Consider the following 15,854-nt stretch of genomic DNA (forward strand, 5'->3'; position numbering starts at 1 on the left):
TCAATAAATCTCCACTTTTGTTGCTTCATTCTTTCCTTGCTTTGTTTGTGCCTTTTGTCCAATTATTTGTTCAAAGCTACAAGAACCTGGACACCCTCCACCGGTAACGGAACTGTAAGAGAACAAGTGTGTGCTGTTTTAAGGCACTACATTTATGGTAATTTGTTACAGTAGCAATAGGAAAGTAATACAGTGGTTAAGAGCTTGGGTTCTGCTATCAGACTCTTGAGCTCAAGTCCCTTTTCTACACCTACTGGATGTATGACCTTGGGCAAATTAAATTCTCTGTACCTCAGTTTCATCTTGATAAAAGCAGTGACAGAAGAACTCTTCTGGCTGATCGTGAGGTTTTGAGGAAGTGATTAGGATTATCTGGAAATTAATAACTTTAAAATAAATGTAGGCATTGTTGTCTAGCTGAGAAGCATCTACTTTAGGAGTTGTGTATATAGCATCTCATCTGATCCTTACAACCGGTAGTGAAATAGGTATGACAGTAAGTTTCCGTATGAGAAAACTGAAGCTGTGGGAGGTGAATTTTTCCAAGTAACATAGCTAGTAAATGGATGAATCAAAGTGGCTGGTTTATCACGACATTAACTACACTTTTATGTGCCAAATGATGGTGAATGGACAAATACATGCAAATAATCACAGCAGTGGGCACTCAACCAATAGTGTGGAGTCTGGACTAACTGCCACTAGGTCACCCCATCTGATCCACACTGGCGCCATTCCCAGTTCTTTAACATTCATCCCTTGTTTCCAGAAAGGGCAGAGGAAGCAAGGAAGAGGTGCGTGGTCTGACATGACGCCTTGCCCGGAGCTAGCCCTGCGTTGCCAGGTGACGCCACTGCGACACAAAGGCGGGGATTGCGTAGGGAAAGGCCCTAGGCCATAATCGGGGGTGGGGCCTCCCCGGAGGCCACTGCGCGGCCGCGGTGCTCCACCGGCGCGTCGCTCCGCCCCCAGGGAGAGCCGGCGCTACCATGGAGGAGTACCATCGCCACTGCGACGAGGTACCGCCCCTTGGCTACCTGAAAGCGTCCCCCGCTCCCGCCTTCCTCTGCGCGGGGCTCTTGCCGGGTGGTCTCCCAGCATGGGCGGCCCCAAGAGTTTGGGTGCGGCGTCCTCCGAGCCCCGGCCCTCTCCCTTGGGCCCGGGATCCGCCCCGCCCGACCCGTTCTCCCCACCCAGAAGTCCTGAGATTCGGGGTGGCAGGGGTGGCCAGGAGGGCGCGGATCAGACGGTGGGGTTGGGGCAGGATTGGGAGGACGAGGCCTAACTTGGGTGCTAGGAGTGGGCATGGGGTGGCGGGCGCCGCCCTTCTACCGGGCGGGCCTCGAAAACGGGTCTTCCCGCTGCTTCCTCAGCCCCTTGGCGTCCTCAGGGCAGATGCTGCAGCCCCCGTCGATCGCGGTCTCGGGGTCCTGGTGGCACTGCCACTCCCACTCCCGGTAACTCTTGCCTGGGTGGGCTGGAAGGAGGCGCTTTATGGATTACAAGCCTTGCTTACTGACTCAGGCTTTCCCAGCCCTCACCAGAACCCCATGATGTCAGTTGTTATCTTCCTGCTATCGACGGGGACTCCAAAGAAAAGACTAAGTTGTCAGACCACTTTATAGCATTAAAGTGATGTTAATCTTGAGTTATCAAGTATTTTCATCATCTTTAATTTAGGAAAGAAATTTTTGCCTAGCACAAGTTAAAAACAAAATTGAAAATAATCTAAGCATTCTTTTCTTATGGACCACTTTATTCTTTCACTTAGCTGAAACTATTTCTGTATTCTTATAACATGTAACATCTTTATAGCCACTTCTTGCTTATTTCCTGAGTTTTACAATACAATGATTCTTAATCTAGGATGTTCATTAGGATCACCAGTATAAAGCACTTTTTTAAAAAAATGTAGGCTTGCAGGCTCTACCCCAGACCTCATGAGTCAATCTCCAGGGAGGTAAGTAGGGAAAGCATTCAGTGTTTTTAAGTGTTTAGGGGCAAGATTGGCCCCTTCTGTAGACCTGATGCTCTTTATCACTGTGGTCTCCTGTCACTACCTCCTGTCACTACCACCTCTCTAGGCCAGCCTAGGGTATTCTGTGTAGCGTCATATCTGCAAGTCTGTGTTGAAAGCAGCTTTACCTTTTGTTTTCCCTTTAGGTTGGCTTCAATGCTGAGGAAGCCCACAATATTGTCAAAGAGGTGAGTTATACATGTTGTTTCTCCTGAAGCTTGCTGTGTTGGTCGAGATTTTTAAAAGCTATGTTTTGACTTTTAGTAGAGACAGGGTTTTACCATATTGGTCAGGCTGGTCTCAAATTCTTGACCTCAGGTGATCCACCTGCATCGGCCTCCCAAAGTGTTGGGATTACAGGCGTGAACCACTGCACCCAGCCAAGAACAAGATTTTAAATCTTTATCCACTAACTCTTTATAGGGGTGCTTCTATGTTTTTCTGTGTGCTATCGGCATCTTGGGGCTTACTCTAAAAGAGATGTTTAAGGATTTTCTTAGTCTAGAAAACTGGTTTAAAAATGATACTCTGTCTTTTGGATAAAAGAACTTTTATTCCAGAAGGCAAACATTATTTTAAATGTTAATGCTATAAAAGTATATGTATGTGTATATATATGTACACACATATAGACTTTTACAAAGCATATGTATAATGTATATGTATATTTTATAAAATAGATAACAAAAGTCCTAGAAATATCTGCCTTTGGGTATGTACACTTTTTTGCCCAGTATAATAGGAAAAATGATCACTTAACATCATAAATATTGATATGATGGTAAATCAAAATTTTAAGAAAAGTATTTGAAACTCCTTTTAGGCAAATAGAAAAGAAATTATCCTTGGGAATTAATTCTGGCAAGGGAACTTTCATTATTTTAGAGGTATCGCATACAGACTACAGTATTGGTAAGGTATTTTTTAACACCTTACCAAGGTCTGGCCTTATACAACTAGAATTAACTCAAGGTCTAGACAGGCACTTGAAAATCTTGCCATATTTTAATACTTCAGAATTATGCATTCTATCTATGTAGCCCAGGAATATTTAATTATTAAAAGTAGAATGCAAAGGTTTCTGATACCTTTACAATGCAAAAGCACAAATGAGGGAAACTGGGAGGTGGAAGAGGGAGTGGAGGTAATGAGAAGGGAGTGATCTTAATTTTCAAAGTGGAAAGTCAGGAAAGACTGTCCTTGGTTGATGGAACATGAAACAAAGAATACTGGGTTATTTGGGATTCAATTTAGATAGTGCCTTCTTCCTTGCTTAAGTTCTGAACCAATGAAAAGAAAAAAGAGCCAATAGAAAGAAAACAAAATATCACCTTTATTATTGATAAAAACTAGGTTGGTGATTGTAGCTTGTTTTGCTAACTCCCGTTCAGTTCAGCCCTGGGAAGAGGCATCCAAGAGAAAGTTTGAGTCAGCAGAGAGAAACACTTGTTCAGGCTGGTGCCTTTCATTGGTTTGGGTGAAGTGGGAAGGAGAAACTAAAGCTCAAGTTCAACACATTTGGGAGACTGGCTCTGCCAAATGAGATGTTAAAACAATGGTTATCACCCACCAACCAGGTAACTCATTCCACCTAGATAGGGAGGAATAACTGACAGCACAAGAGGCCAGGAATGTTAAAGAACAATCCTCTGTGTGGAAGAAAACACCCAGAGTGGAAAGGAAACAGGTTTCTAACAGTGTAAATATATTTAAGTTAAAAAAAAATTGTGATTTCACTATATTGAGAGAAGGGGGTGGGTGGTCTGAGGGAACCAAATTTTCATCTATCATAGTAGGAGTTATGGATGTCGCCTATAATTCATAAATCAAGAAATAGTGACATAAACATTATTTGGAGATATGTAAGTAACCCTTATAAGAAATAAAAATGGTTGACACTGATGGGTTTCCTCTGGGGAATGGGACTGGGAATGGGAAAGGAAAGGGTAGGGAGGGGACTCTTCATTCTAAGCTTTTCTGTTCCACTGGATTTTTCAGATCATATGCCTGTTACTTTAATATTGTATCAAATTAAAAGAATCATGCTTTTTCAACTGGGAAATACATACTTGGCAGTGGCCAGGTGATGCTAGAAGTCACTGGATGTATTTTAGAGCATCAGTTTTCCTTGACTATTTGTGAGACAGAGTTAAGTAATATAAGTAATTTAAGCGAAAACAGTTTTTTTTAAAAAACAAACTCTGATGCATTATGTAGTTAAAAGCAAGCTTCTCTTGAATTTTTATATGAAGTATGAGACTGCAAAGAAACTCAGCTTTGCTACAGGTTATTTGCAGCTACATGTCTATCCTCTTTCCTCTTCCCATGAACCAATCTTCTGCCATTGAAACATTTCCATTGAGACATTGGAAAGGCCTGAGAATGAGCAGCATTTTAAAACATTTTAGCACTTCCTAGATGATTACATAATTTCAGCAGTTATTTCTGATTTCCTTACTGATCTTATTTTCTTCCCTTTGATTTCTTGCTCTGAACCCCTATGCTAATATATTTTTCCTGCTGAACTCAGGGACACTCATTTATCAGTAATATGCATACATTTTCTTTATTGTTAGTAATAGAAATTGCTTCCTCAAAAAACCTTCAAAGAAAAAGTGAGCTACAAATGAAATTGACTTGGACCTTAGTCTAAAGTGTATTTAATTTAAGATACCCAGAGAGTATATCAAAACCAACATTGCTTCAACAACAAACATTTATTAAATACCTGCTAAGTGCCCAGGGCCTGAGTTTGGTGCTGAGAATACAGAGCTGCTTAAGGACTGCATTGTCTAGTGGGCCTCCATGTTAATGTAATTAATTAGGCTAAATGTTAATTAATAGTAATCAGCAGGGCTATTTACAGTGACACCCACACCCCATGGTGTTTTCTGCTGTTTAGAGCAAAACTTGGAGTGGTCCTATTAAATAACCTGAAAGAAAAATGAGTGCTCTTACTTTATCCTTAAGGAAAGGTGATCACAAGAGAGAAATAGGTTTGTCCAAAGGTCATCAGCTTAGTAATGATAAAGCCAGAATTAAAATCCTATTCCCCTGATCCTTAAAGCCACTGCCCTTCCTACTTTGTCATGGTATTGAGCTTTCTAGGGGAGTAATTTGAGCCACATTACGTTTGTCAATGCTTCTAAAACATTTAATTTCTCCTTTTATATTTTATCATTAGTGAAGATTTTATACTACCCAACTTAAAATTTTGTATTAGTGCCTTTGTAAATCTTTACTGTGGTCTAATGATAAAGCTGCATGTGTGTGTATGTGTGTATTATTAAGCTAGATTCTAAAAATGAATTAAATGAGTCTAATTATAGTAAACAAAGCTGCATGTGTGTGTTAGATTCTAGAAATGAATTAAATGAGTGCTTTAGTATCTTGGCTTTATCACTCAAATGTAAAATATATGATAATACTAGTTAACATCATTTACATGCTAATGCTGTGCTAGTCACTGTTTGAGCACTTGGTATTCATTGTCTCATTTCCTCCTAACAACAACTTGATAAGATGATGCTGTTATCCTTACTATAAGGATTAGGAAAATAGGGATTTGAAGGGGTTAAGTCACTTGCTAAAGGTCACACAGCAGATAGGTGTCAGAGTGGGCCTTAAAACCTAGGATTGTGATACTAGAGACAGTGCTTTTAATCAGATGTCAGAAGTGGATGAAATTAAAGATTATGGGAAGTTACAATATTTGACTTTCTCTTTCGAGAGCATCTTTATTTACTTTCAGTGGCAAGTGTGCTAGTTGTTTCATAGCTAAGCAATCACGTAGTATGAACAAGAATATAATTAGTATACATAAGAATTATGTTTTTAAATTAGTCCCAGCCTATGTTTCTAGCATGTGAACTCTAGTTCAAATCCCAGCTGTTTCAAAGCCACTTGGTAACCAATTGATATCACCTTTTTATTTCCCCACCATAACTTTTTATGACATAATTTATCATTAGTCTTCCTTGTGCTACAGATATTAGAATTTTTTTATTAGCATCTCTGCTAGATTAAGTTCTTTACACAGAAGCCATGACATATTTATCTTTATATGGCCCATAGTATCTCATAGACAGATAATGTGTGTGGAAACTCTTTCAAAACCCTTAAGCAATTAGAGACAATGCATAATCAATATTTACCAAGTGTATATTTTCTAAGATGCCTCATTGAGCTATATTTTATGTTTTGAATAAATATTTACTGCAATTTGTGTAAAAATTGTTCTTTTTGGCTAATTTAACTGTCTTCTGCCGTTTTAGTGTGTAGATGGGGTTTTAGGTGGTGAAGATTATAATCACAACAACATCAACCAGTGGACTGCTAGCATAGTGGAACAGTCCTTAACACATCTGGTTAAGCTGGGAAAAGCTTATAAATATATTGGTAAGTATCAGCATCCTTCCTCACTAGTTCACTTGCCTTTGTCATTGTGATTGTCTCTGAATTTTGAGAAGGTATATGAGCAATAGACATTTAAGTTGGATACTAACAGGATATAAAGGACTTCTGATTTACTCATTCAAAGATAGTCTATAATAATACTTAAAAGATGAAGATCTTTCAATACTCAAAGACAGTTTCAGCTACTTGTCGTTGGTAGCATCACCCTTTGCATTTGCATCAGTTCTCTCTTTCCACTGAAACCCTCTTAGCCCAACTCTTTCTTTCAGTAGTCCCATGCCTCTTTACCTGTAAGAAATTCCACACAGCAACTGTTTATAAAGTGTAATATTTCCCGCATTTCTGTGTCTGAATCCTGCCCATGGTACAAAGCACAGAATTTGACTGATATTTTTTCCTGCAATACAATCACCAGTGGTAATGACATTGGTTAAAAAAAAACCAACTGAATCTAATGGTGTCAAAATTATGATGGTAGATAAGATGATAGTCTTTTATTTTTTTCAATCTATTTGCTGAATGCTTTGTTTTCTGTATTTTATTTAATTTTAATTTTTTACAGCTTGTAGAGCTCTGAACTCACACACTTTGACTTTGGTTCTCTTTCCCTTTGCCTGTTTGTGTCCTCATTCTGTGACTTTATTTGCAGTGACCTGTGCAGTGGTCCAGAAGAGTGCATATGGCTTTCACACCGCCAGCTCCTGTTTCTGGGATACCACATCTGACGGTAAGAGACCTTAAGCTCATTTACACAAAATCCAACTTTCAGCAAAGTCAAACTGCCCTTTTTAATCAAATATTTAATTCTCATTAAATTCTAAAAAGACTATCAACAGTATTGCTTTGTACCTAGTAACAAGTATACCTTCAGACCGATATGAAATGTGAAGACTTAACAGGTTGAAGGAAATAAAATATTAAAACGTGAAAATATGTATATATATATATTTCTTGATAATATATGTATTTCCTGGTATATATTCCCCATATATCTATATTCCCTGATAACTTTTATGTTTTGCTGGTTTTTCAAAATCCTTTTATTTGTGTTTCAGGAACCTGTACTGTAAGATGGGAGAACCGTACCATGAACTGTATTGTCAACGTTTTTGCCATTGCTATTGTTCTTTAACTGACTAAAAATGTTGGGCTAAAGCCATTAACTTAAGAATTTGTCAGTGTATCCTTTCAAAAAAAGAGTAATAGTTATTTATTAGTGTGCTAGATGACAAGCGTGCAATATGCTTTAGAGCTACCAACAAAAATTGAATATTATAAGCAAACAATATCATAGTTATTGGCAGATTATCTCATTTTCTATACAACATTATATAAATCAGAAAAATTGAATTCTAGCAAAATATAAATGCAGAAATATGGTATGATACAAAAATACAATCTTACATTTACACCAGCTTTTCACTAATATTTGTACCTAAGGTGATGGGATACTCCATTCAGATAATAAAATTCTCTTTCAGCTAGAGAAGTTAACAGAAATAAATATATGAACAAAAAATCTACAGGGGTAAATGTGGAAAAAAATGAGAATTAGCTAACATCTTTTAGTTTTTTTAAACTTTCTTCCCCTCACTGAGTTGTACATAATATTTAGTGGAAAGTAATTCTTTTTTTTTCTATCAACTAATAGTATAGTAACAACTATGATTAACTTGTTTACTTTTTCTGAGAATTAGCAAATCAATTTGCTTTTAATTTCAATTTTTTGGATTTACACTTGAGGGTGAATTAAATCTGTTAAACTGAATTTCCTAAACAAAATTAGTTACAGTATAGGATGAAGAGTATGTGACTCAAACAGCTGCCTTACAATTCACTCATTCCATGTGGAACAAACATTTATCAGATGCCTATTATGGGCATATTTATCTGCTAAGCACTATAGTTATCAATGTGCTGTGCAAATGCTAAGTTCCTTTTAGCAATTGTTCAGTTGGAAGACAAGTATTAATATTTGGGGAAGGAAAAAAATAGTTGTTTTACAAGGGAGGAAAAAGAAAATGAATCTGGCCACACATATAGAAGTAAGCAAAATGGAAAGCACTTATTACTTTCTGACAGAATTATAGATGTAATTTTAAGGGTTGCTCCTAGCAAGATAAAAGTGCATATAAAATATGCAACTCTTAGTTAAAGGCCTTATTATCAGTCTTATTTATATAAGTAGTACATTTTATCATCACTTTAGTTACAACCATCTGTAAATAATTTTAAAGACTTATTATGTGGGGTTCAAATTGAGTGGAATAAAGATAGATTAAAAGTATACAATCATTAGCAGGTTATCTCAGGGCTTATGAAATGTAATTCAATTTATTAAGAAAATAGACAAAAAATTAGGGTACACAGCTGGCCACCAAATGCAAAGTCAATTTGCTACTTACCCTTGAAAACGAAATCAGTTTTGCATATTACCACTAACACTAATACATATAGAGAGTGGAATCATAACTCATTGAATTTTGGGGAGGAATAAGCTTTGTGTTAATATCGATGATATTAAGGCAATATTCTTGTAGGAATACTATGTGCATGTTTGATATTTTGCTGAATATCAATAATTAATAGGTATTCAATGTTTAAGAATAATATTAACAAAATAAAGGAGTTTAATGCAGTGATCTTTGTTTTGGGAACATCAAAAATTCTCAGTCATTTTTCATTTTTCTTTATGCTGCTGGCTTTCATGCCCTTGAAGATTATAATAGTGACCAAAATATATATGCAGACTTGTTTTTTATTATTGTTGAAGCCTGATTTAAGAAAAAAAAATTCGTACCTTGTGAACTTGCTATCTGCTCTGTTTCTAGTTAAAATATAATAAATATTATCTTCCTGTGCTGTACTTTTGCTTCTGGGTAATCATTTAATAGTTAGAGAAATGACATTCTGCTTGCTCTTAGAAATTCTAAATAGAAGAAATGGCTAGGTGAGGTGACTCACACCTGTAATCCAAGCACTTTGGGAGGTGAGTGGATCATTTGAGGTCAGGAGTTCAAGACCAGCTTGGCCAACATGGTGAGACCCTGTCTCCTAAAAACACAAAAATTAGCTAGGTGGGGTGGCACGCAGCTGTAATCCTAGCTACTCAGGAGGCTGAGGCAGGAGAATTGCTTGAACCCAGGAGATGCAATAAGCCAAGATTGCGCCACTGCACTCAGCCTGGGCGACAGGCGTGACACCGTCTTGAAAAAAAGAAAAAAAATTCTAAATAGGAGAAATGGAGAAGATAAATGAATATGGGACCATATAAATATATTACGCATATTATGCAGAATAACTACCATTTAAATAGCAGCCTCAATCCAGTATTTACCATTACAATATAATAGCTTCTGGTTTATGCCTTTTATTTTATGATTTTAACACAAAATTTCATTTTCAAAAGTCAGTGCAAATACATATTCTGTAACCACTCATTTTTAATGATTATTTTTTGCAAGGGATTTTGTCCTATTTGTCAACTTGCAATTGTGTTGTTGTTTTTAATTGAGGACCTTAAGTTTGTAAAATTAGGGACCTCAAGTTTGTAAAAATTCAAAGGATTTTTGTAACACTCTAATTTTACGTTTGTAAAGTACCCATATGCTGCCTAAATGATGGCAACCTCTGATTACAATTACTCTAGTGAAAGTACTTTTCTGCTTTTCTTTCCAAGTTGAGTGTTACCTAATTAAGAGTCATTGAACATATCATTACTACCCGTTTTCATCATTACATTCTTACAGTAATCTTAGGCTGCCCAGGATTATATTTTCAAAGTTTGAGTAAAAAAAGTTATCTATTTTTGATAAGTTTTTAAAAAGCAGGAGAAAAATTTGTGACTTTTTGTGGCAGAAGTCTTTGTTATATCAGATACCAAAGCAAAGATTAAGGCTGGGTGAGGTGGCTCATGCCTGTAATCCCAGCACTTTGGGAGACTGAGACAGGTGGATCACCTGAGGTCAGGAGTTTGAGACCAGCCTGGCTACATGGCAAAACCCTTTCTCTACAAAAATACAAAAATTAGCCCGGCATGGTGGTGCATGCCTGTAGTCCCAGCTACTTGGGAGGCTGAGACAGGAGAATAGCTTGAAACGAGGTGGAGGTTGCGGTGAGCCAAGACTGTGCCACTGGACTCCAGCCTGGGTGACAGAGCCAGACTCCATCTCAAACAAAACAAAGATTAAGAGGTAAGTTGAAAATTTCACCTCACGTGCTAGAATCCACCCAAGGGGCATTTGTTTTATAATCTAGAAGGTGGAGCTAAATTTGTGGCTAAAGAGGATTTAATGTCGAGTAATTCTGTGAAGTTAACCTTTGCACATTTATGAAATTATCTATTAATTTTTTTGAGGTGAAGTCTCACTCTGTTGCTCCCCTGAGAGGACATTTCTCCAGGTTCTTGATCTATCACGTGGAGGAGACCACGGTGCAGTGCGCTCGTAAAGTAAATACCGGACTCAAAAAGTGTTTGCAGAAAGTGATTTATTTAGGCAGAGAGAGAAAAAGGAGGAGAGAGAGAAAGAAACAGCTAGCTTTCACAGAGTGAGAGAAAGAAAAGTCGCTCTCATACTGAGTGAGAAGGGTTCCCAGAGGGGGAAAACCAGAGAAGGAAAGCTCCTCTCACACTGAGTGAGAGAATCCAGAAAGATGGAATCCAGGAGAGGAAAGACAGCTTCCACACTGAGTGGAAGGGAATTCAGAGAGAGATGGAGTTTAGGAGATGAAAAGAAGCTTCCACGAGGGTGGAAGGGGACCCCAGGGTGGGGAAAATCCACCTGGAGGAGGGAGACGGACTTTTAACCTGGGAGGAATTCCCCTCCTCTCCCAAGTCCCTTGGTCAATGACAGAAGTTCCTTAGAACATCTGCTGGAGTAATTGACTTTTAACCCTTTCCTGGCCCGCGGAAATTTAAACAAAGACAGTTAAATCTCCTGGGTGGAGAAAGACAGGAGTCGGTCTTGGCGCTGGGAAGTTCTTGCCCTTAAAACTACGCCCCCTCGTGGACCTGGAAAGAGAACACATTCCCTCATTCTTACCTTGGAGTTCATTTTACTACCATATTTTTTGAAGAACATTATTATAACAATTCAACATTTTGTGGATGCTTTATTAATTTTTGCTTACTTTATGATTAAGATGGGCATCTACCTAGTAAATTTTCCTAGCGAATTTTCCATGCATACTGGACATTGCAGTCATGCCCCATTCAATACCTCCTGTTAGCAGAAATCGCATAGTCCACAGATCTTAATCCTGCCCTTCAGCTTAGGGAAATAGATGCTCTACTTAGGAGTGACTACATATTGCGTTAGGCATGAGCAGCTGACCCAGTGATGGTTTATCCATAGACAGATTTTAAACCCATAAGCCAGCCGGTAAACCCATAAGCCAACCCATTAGCTAAGCCAAGCAAACTAGTTCCCTCTGAATTTTGGATTGGAAAATAAGGAGCCGTATTGGTTAACAGGCGGAGAAGGGGGCAGATGAAGAGAGAAGCAGAAACACTTGGGTCTGATTAAGGATTAGCCCACGTTCTCTTGATGGCAGAGCTGCGGCTGCAGATGTCCTCTTGTCTCTCTGCCACTCTCCAATGTAGGGAAGACTGCCCAAGCTTCAATACCAGTAACACCAGCAGCAGTATTGATAATGGTATCAGCAGCAATTGTGGCAGAGAGCGTGATGTACTAGGCAAGAAACAGGATAGGAATAGTCTACTTCAGTAGATGACAGAATTTCCAGCATATGGTGATAATAAAAATCAGACCAGTAACCTAGACATGAGTGTTCATAACAGCTTTATAAGCAATAGCAATGATCTAGAAACGACTCAGATATCCTTCAATGGGTGAATAGCTTAACAATCTATGGTACATAAATAGAATATTACTAAGAACAAACAAACAAAAAACCAACCTATTGACAAGTGCAACAATTAGCATGAATCTCCGGGGAATTATATTAAGTAGAAAAGCCAATCTCAGCTGGGTGCAGAGACTCAGGCCTGTAATTCCAGCACTTTGGGAGGCCAAGGCCGGAGGATCTCTTGAACCCAGGAGTTTGAGATCAGCCTGGGCAACATAAGGAGACCCCTATCTCTACCAAAATATAAAAAAATGGCCAGTGTGGTGATGTGCACCTGTGGTTCCAGATACTTGGAAGGCTGAGGCAGGAGGATTACCTGAGCCCAGGAGGTCCAGACTGCAGTGAGCTGTGATCATGGCACTGCACTCTAGCCTGGGAGGTAGAGTGAGAACTTGTCACAAAACAAAAACGAAAAAACAAAAAAGCAAATGCCAATCTCACAAGAATACATATTGTATGATTTAATCTATACAACATTTTTAAACAATAGTGTAAAAAATGGAGAACAGATTAGTGGATGTCAGAGGATAGAGATGGTGAAAGGAGAGGAGCCTCCTCCATCAGGAGGTAGGAGGGAATTGGGTATGGTTATGAAAGGGCAACACAAAGAATCCTTGTGGTGTTGGAGCTGTTCAGTATCTTGGCTGTGGTGGTAGACACACAAACCTAGATGTGATACAATTGCGTAGAACTAAATACACACACAAATGAGTACAAATAAAACTGGTAAATCTGAATAAAATCAAATTTTATCAATACCAATATCCCAGCTGTGACATTGTGCTCCAGTTTTGCAAAATGTTACCACTGGGGGAACTGGGAAACGAATATAGAGTATCTCTATTATTTCTTACAATTGCATATACGTCTATTTATCAATACAAACTTCAATGAAAAATGAAGGCGAAATAAAGATAATTTCATGCCAAAAAAGTTTTAAAGGCAGATCAACTTTTGGTCAGTTTTATTATTGTCTTTAAATTATCTCCAGACAATGCACCCTCTTATTGCTTATACCCAGGGAGGACCATTCTGACTACCCTCCTTCATACAACACTGTGTAGAGACATAATGAAAGATAAAGTGAGATGCCAGAACAGCCGAGCCATGTTGCAGGGGGAAGAGTGTGCCATCAGGGAGCAGGTGGGTAATATATATGGCATTAGAAAAATTAGCTTCATAAATAAAATTAAGCTTTATTTTTTAAGCTCTGATGTCAGTACTAATAATTTGTATAACATTGGAAATTGTTATGTTTTAAATTTGAAATTTAAAAAACAATAGAAACAGGAAACTTTTAGTTTTCCTTTTGTAATATTCTAATCCTTTCATGTGGGTCTAAGAACATTTTTCTTCAGGCCCAAGATGTCAATGTCAAGGTCTTTGTGATGAGCAATAAAGAATTTAGCCTAGATTTCTCTTTGTGATGAGCAGTAAAGAATTTAGCCTAGATTTCGTTAACTGGGAGGAGTATATAGCTCTATGCAGTTTTTAGTTTTGTCCTGAAGAAACAGCTGTTCACAAATGTATTTACTTCCAAACATGAATAAAAATTTTGCAAAATGACCCAGGATAACTTCTGCTGAGTATTTCTAGCATTCTGGTTCCTTTTGCCATTATCTTTAATTTTCAGTACTGCATTTCATAAATTTTATCTGTTGCTCTTTATTCACTCTATCATTGGTGATAGAGTACGATGTATCTAAAATAATTAGAAAACATGTTTTCAAATCTAGTTTTCAACTATCCACCATTTGAGGAACTTGGAGCAATTTGTCACCGTCAATCCTAGAAGGAGTTTCTAGGCCAGGTTATTCCTTGAGGTTTTGTTTTGTTCCTTAAAAAAAAAATCCTTCAGCCAGTTTCACCAAATGTTAACATGTTACCCTATTTATTTTTATTAGTTTATCTTTCTAAAATATAAGATAAACGTTACAGATCCAGATGAAAATCTCTTCATGCCCCAATTTCCATTTCTAGCTGCTCTTTTTCAGAGGTGTTCACTGCCGTGAGTATGATGCTTAGCATTCCTTTGCATGTTTTTTTACTATTACAATTTTGTATGCACCAATAAAAAATGTATGATATTGTTTTGTATGTTGCCATGCTTCATAAAAAGAGTATTACTTTTATGTATTACTATGCACTATGTATTATTCTGTGACTTGTTTTCCTTATTGCACATTATAATTTAAAAATTTAGCCATGTTGATACATACACTATGTCATTCATTTTAACTGAGGTATAATATTCCAGTGCATCCATCCATCCATTCTCCTGCAGAGGGACATTTATGTTGCTTATTATTACTGACCATGCTGTACTAGTCATTTTTGGACAAGTTTTCTTGTGCACATATATGAGTTTCTCTAGAGTACGTAGCTAGATCTTGCTAAATCAAGATGTATAGCTATCTTATTGTTTATTAAATGCAGTGTAATGCCAAAGTGTCCTCTCAAGTTGTAGCATCATTTTACATTCCCTCTAGAAGGTACTATTTCTCCATATTTTTACAAACAAACACTTGGTATTGCTAGACTTTTCATTGTTGCCAGTTTGAAAGGTATCGTGTTATAGTTGCATTTCTCTAATTACTACTGTTACCAGTGAAGTTAAATACTTTTCATATATTTTGCCATGTGTTTTCTTTTTTATTGCCTGCTTATACCATTAGTCTACTTTAATCTGAGTCTTTAAAAATTTATGAGTTCTTTATATATTCTGGAGAGTCCTTGTCAGCAATGTATGTTGTAACTATCTCTTCCCATTTTGTTGTACAGATGTGCTAATTTTTCAATATAATAGCTTTTTTTTTTTTTTTTTGAAACAGAGTTTCGCTCTTGTTGCCCAGGCTCTAGTGTAATGGCGTGATCTTGGCTCACAGCAAACTCTGCCTCCCAGATCCAAGTGATTCTCCTGCCTCAGCCTCCTGAGTAGCTGGGATTGCAGGAATGCACCACCACACCCAGCTAATTTTGTATTTTTAGTAGAGATGGGATTTCTCCATGTTGATCAGGCTGGTCTTGAACTCCAGACCCCAGGTTATCTGCTCACCTTGCCCTCCCAAAGTGCTGGGATTACAGGTGTGAGCCACTGCATCCAGCCTTATAATAGCTTTTTACTGAGTTGTGCTCTGAGATCATACGAACTCTCCTATGTTCTCTTGTATAATTTTTAAGCTTTTACTCTTTACATTGAGATGTAAGGATTTTTTTTTTTTTTTTTTGAGACAGAGTCTTGCTTTGTCACCCAGGCTGGAGTGCAGTGGCATGATCTTGGCTCACTGCAACCTCTGCCTCCCAGGTTCAAGTGATTCTCCTGCCTCAGCCCCCTGAGTAGCTGGAATGACAGGTGTCCACCACCACGCCCGGCTCATTTTTGTAGTTTTAGTAGAGACAAGGCTTCACCATGTTGACTAGGCTGCTCTTGAACTTCTGACCTCAGGTGATCCGCCAGCCTCGGCCTCCCAAAGTGCTGAGATTTATAGGCATGAGCCATCGCACCTGGCCAGGATCTAGCTTTTTTTTTTTAGTTAAAAACTCAAATGCCATT

The 15,854-nt window shown here is 38.0% G+C and overlaps 1 protein-coding gene across 1 annotated transcript; it reads left to right on the forward strand.

Annotated features, from left to right (window-relative positions):
- Positions 1 to 929: 929 nt before the first annotated feature.
- DYNLT3 (dynein light chain Tctex-type 3) lies at positions 930 to 9,299 on the forward strand. Its single transcript, XM_012448107.2, has 5 exons — positions 930 to 1,019; positions 2,164 to 2,205; positions 6,292 to 6,415; positions 7,083 to 7,160; positions 7,489 to 9,299. Exons 1-5 carry the CDS (start codon positions 990 to 992, stop codon positions 7,563 to 7,565), a joined length of 351 nt encoding a protein of 116 aa, XP_012303530.1. The 5' UTR covers positions 930 to 989; the 3' UTR covers positions 7,566 to 9,299.
- The last annotated feature ends 6,555 nt before the right edge of the window (positions 9,300 to 15,854 follow it).

The sequence above is a fragment of the Aotus nancymaae genome, unplaced genomic scaffold, assembly GCF_030222135.1.
Source record: "Aotus nancymaae isolate 86718 unplaced genomic scaffold, 86718_ANA_hifiasm-v0.15.2.pri h1tg000058l, whole genome shotgun sequence".
NCBI classification, from domain to species: domain Eukaryota; kingdom Metazoa; phylum Chordata; class Mammalia; order Primates; family Aotidae; genus Aotus; species Aotus nancymaae.

What these genes read in the sequence shown, in the direction of transcription:
- DYNLT3 (XM_012448107.2), top strand. Translation starts at nt 990, where the DNA reads ATGGAGGAGTACCATCGCCACTGCGACGAG. An exon ending in ACCATCGCCACTGCGACGAG is followed by an intron (nt 1,020 to 2,163) that starts GTACCGCCCCTT and finishes TTTTCCCTTTAG; the next exon opens with GTTGGCTTCAATGCTGAGGA. An exon ending in AAAAGCTTATAAATATATTG is followed by an intron (nt 6,416 to 7,082) that starts GTAAGTATCAGC and finishes CTTTATTTGCAG; the next exon opens with TGACCTGTGCAGTGGTCCAG.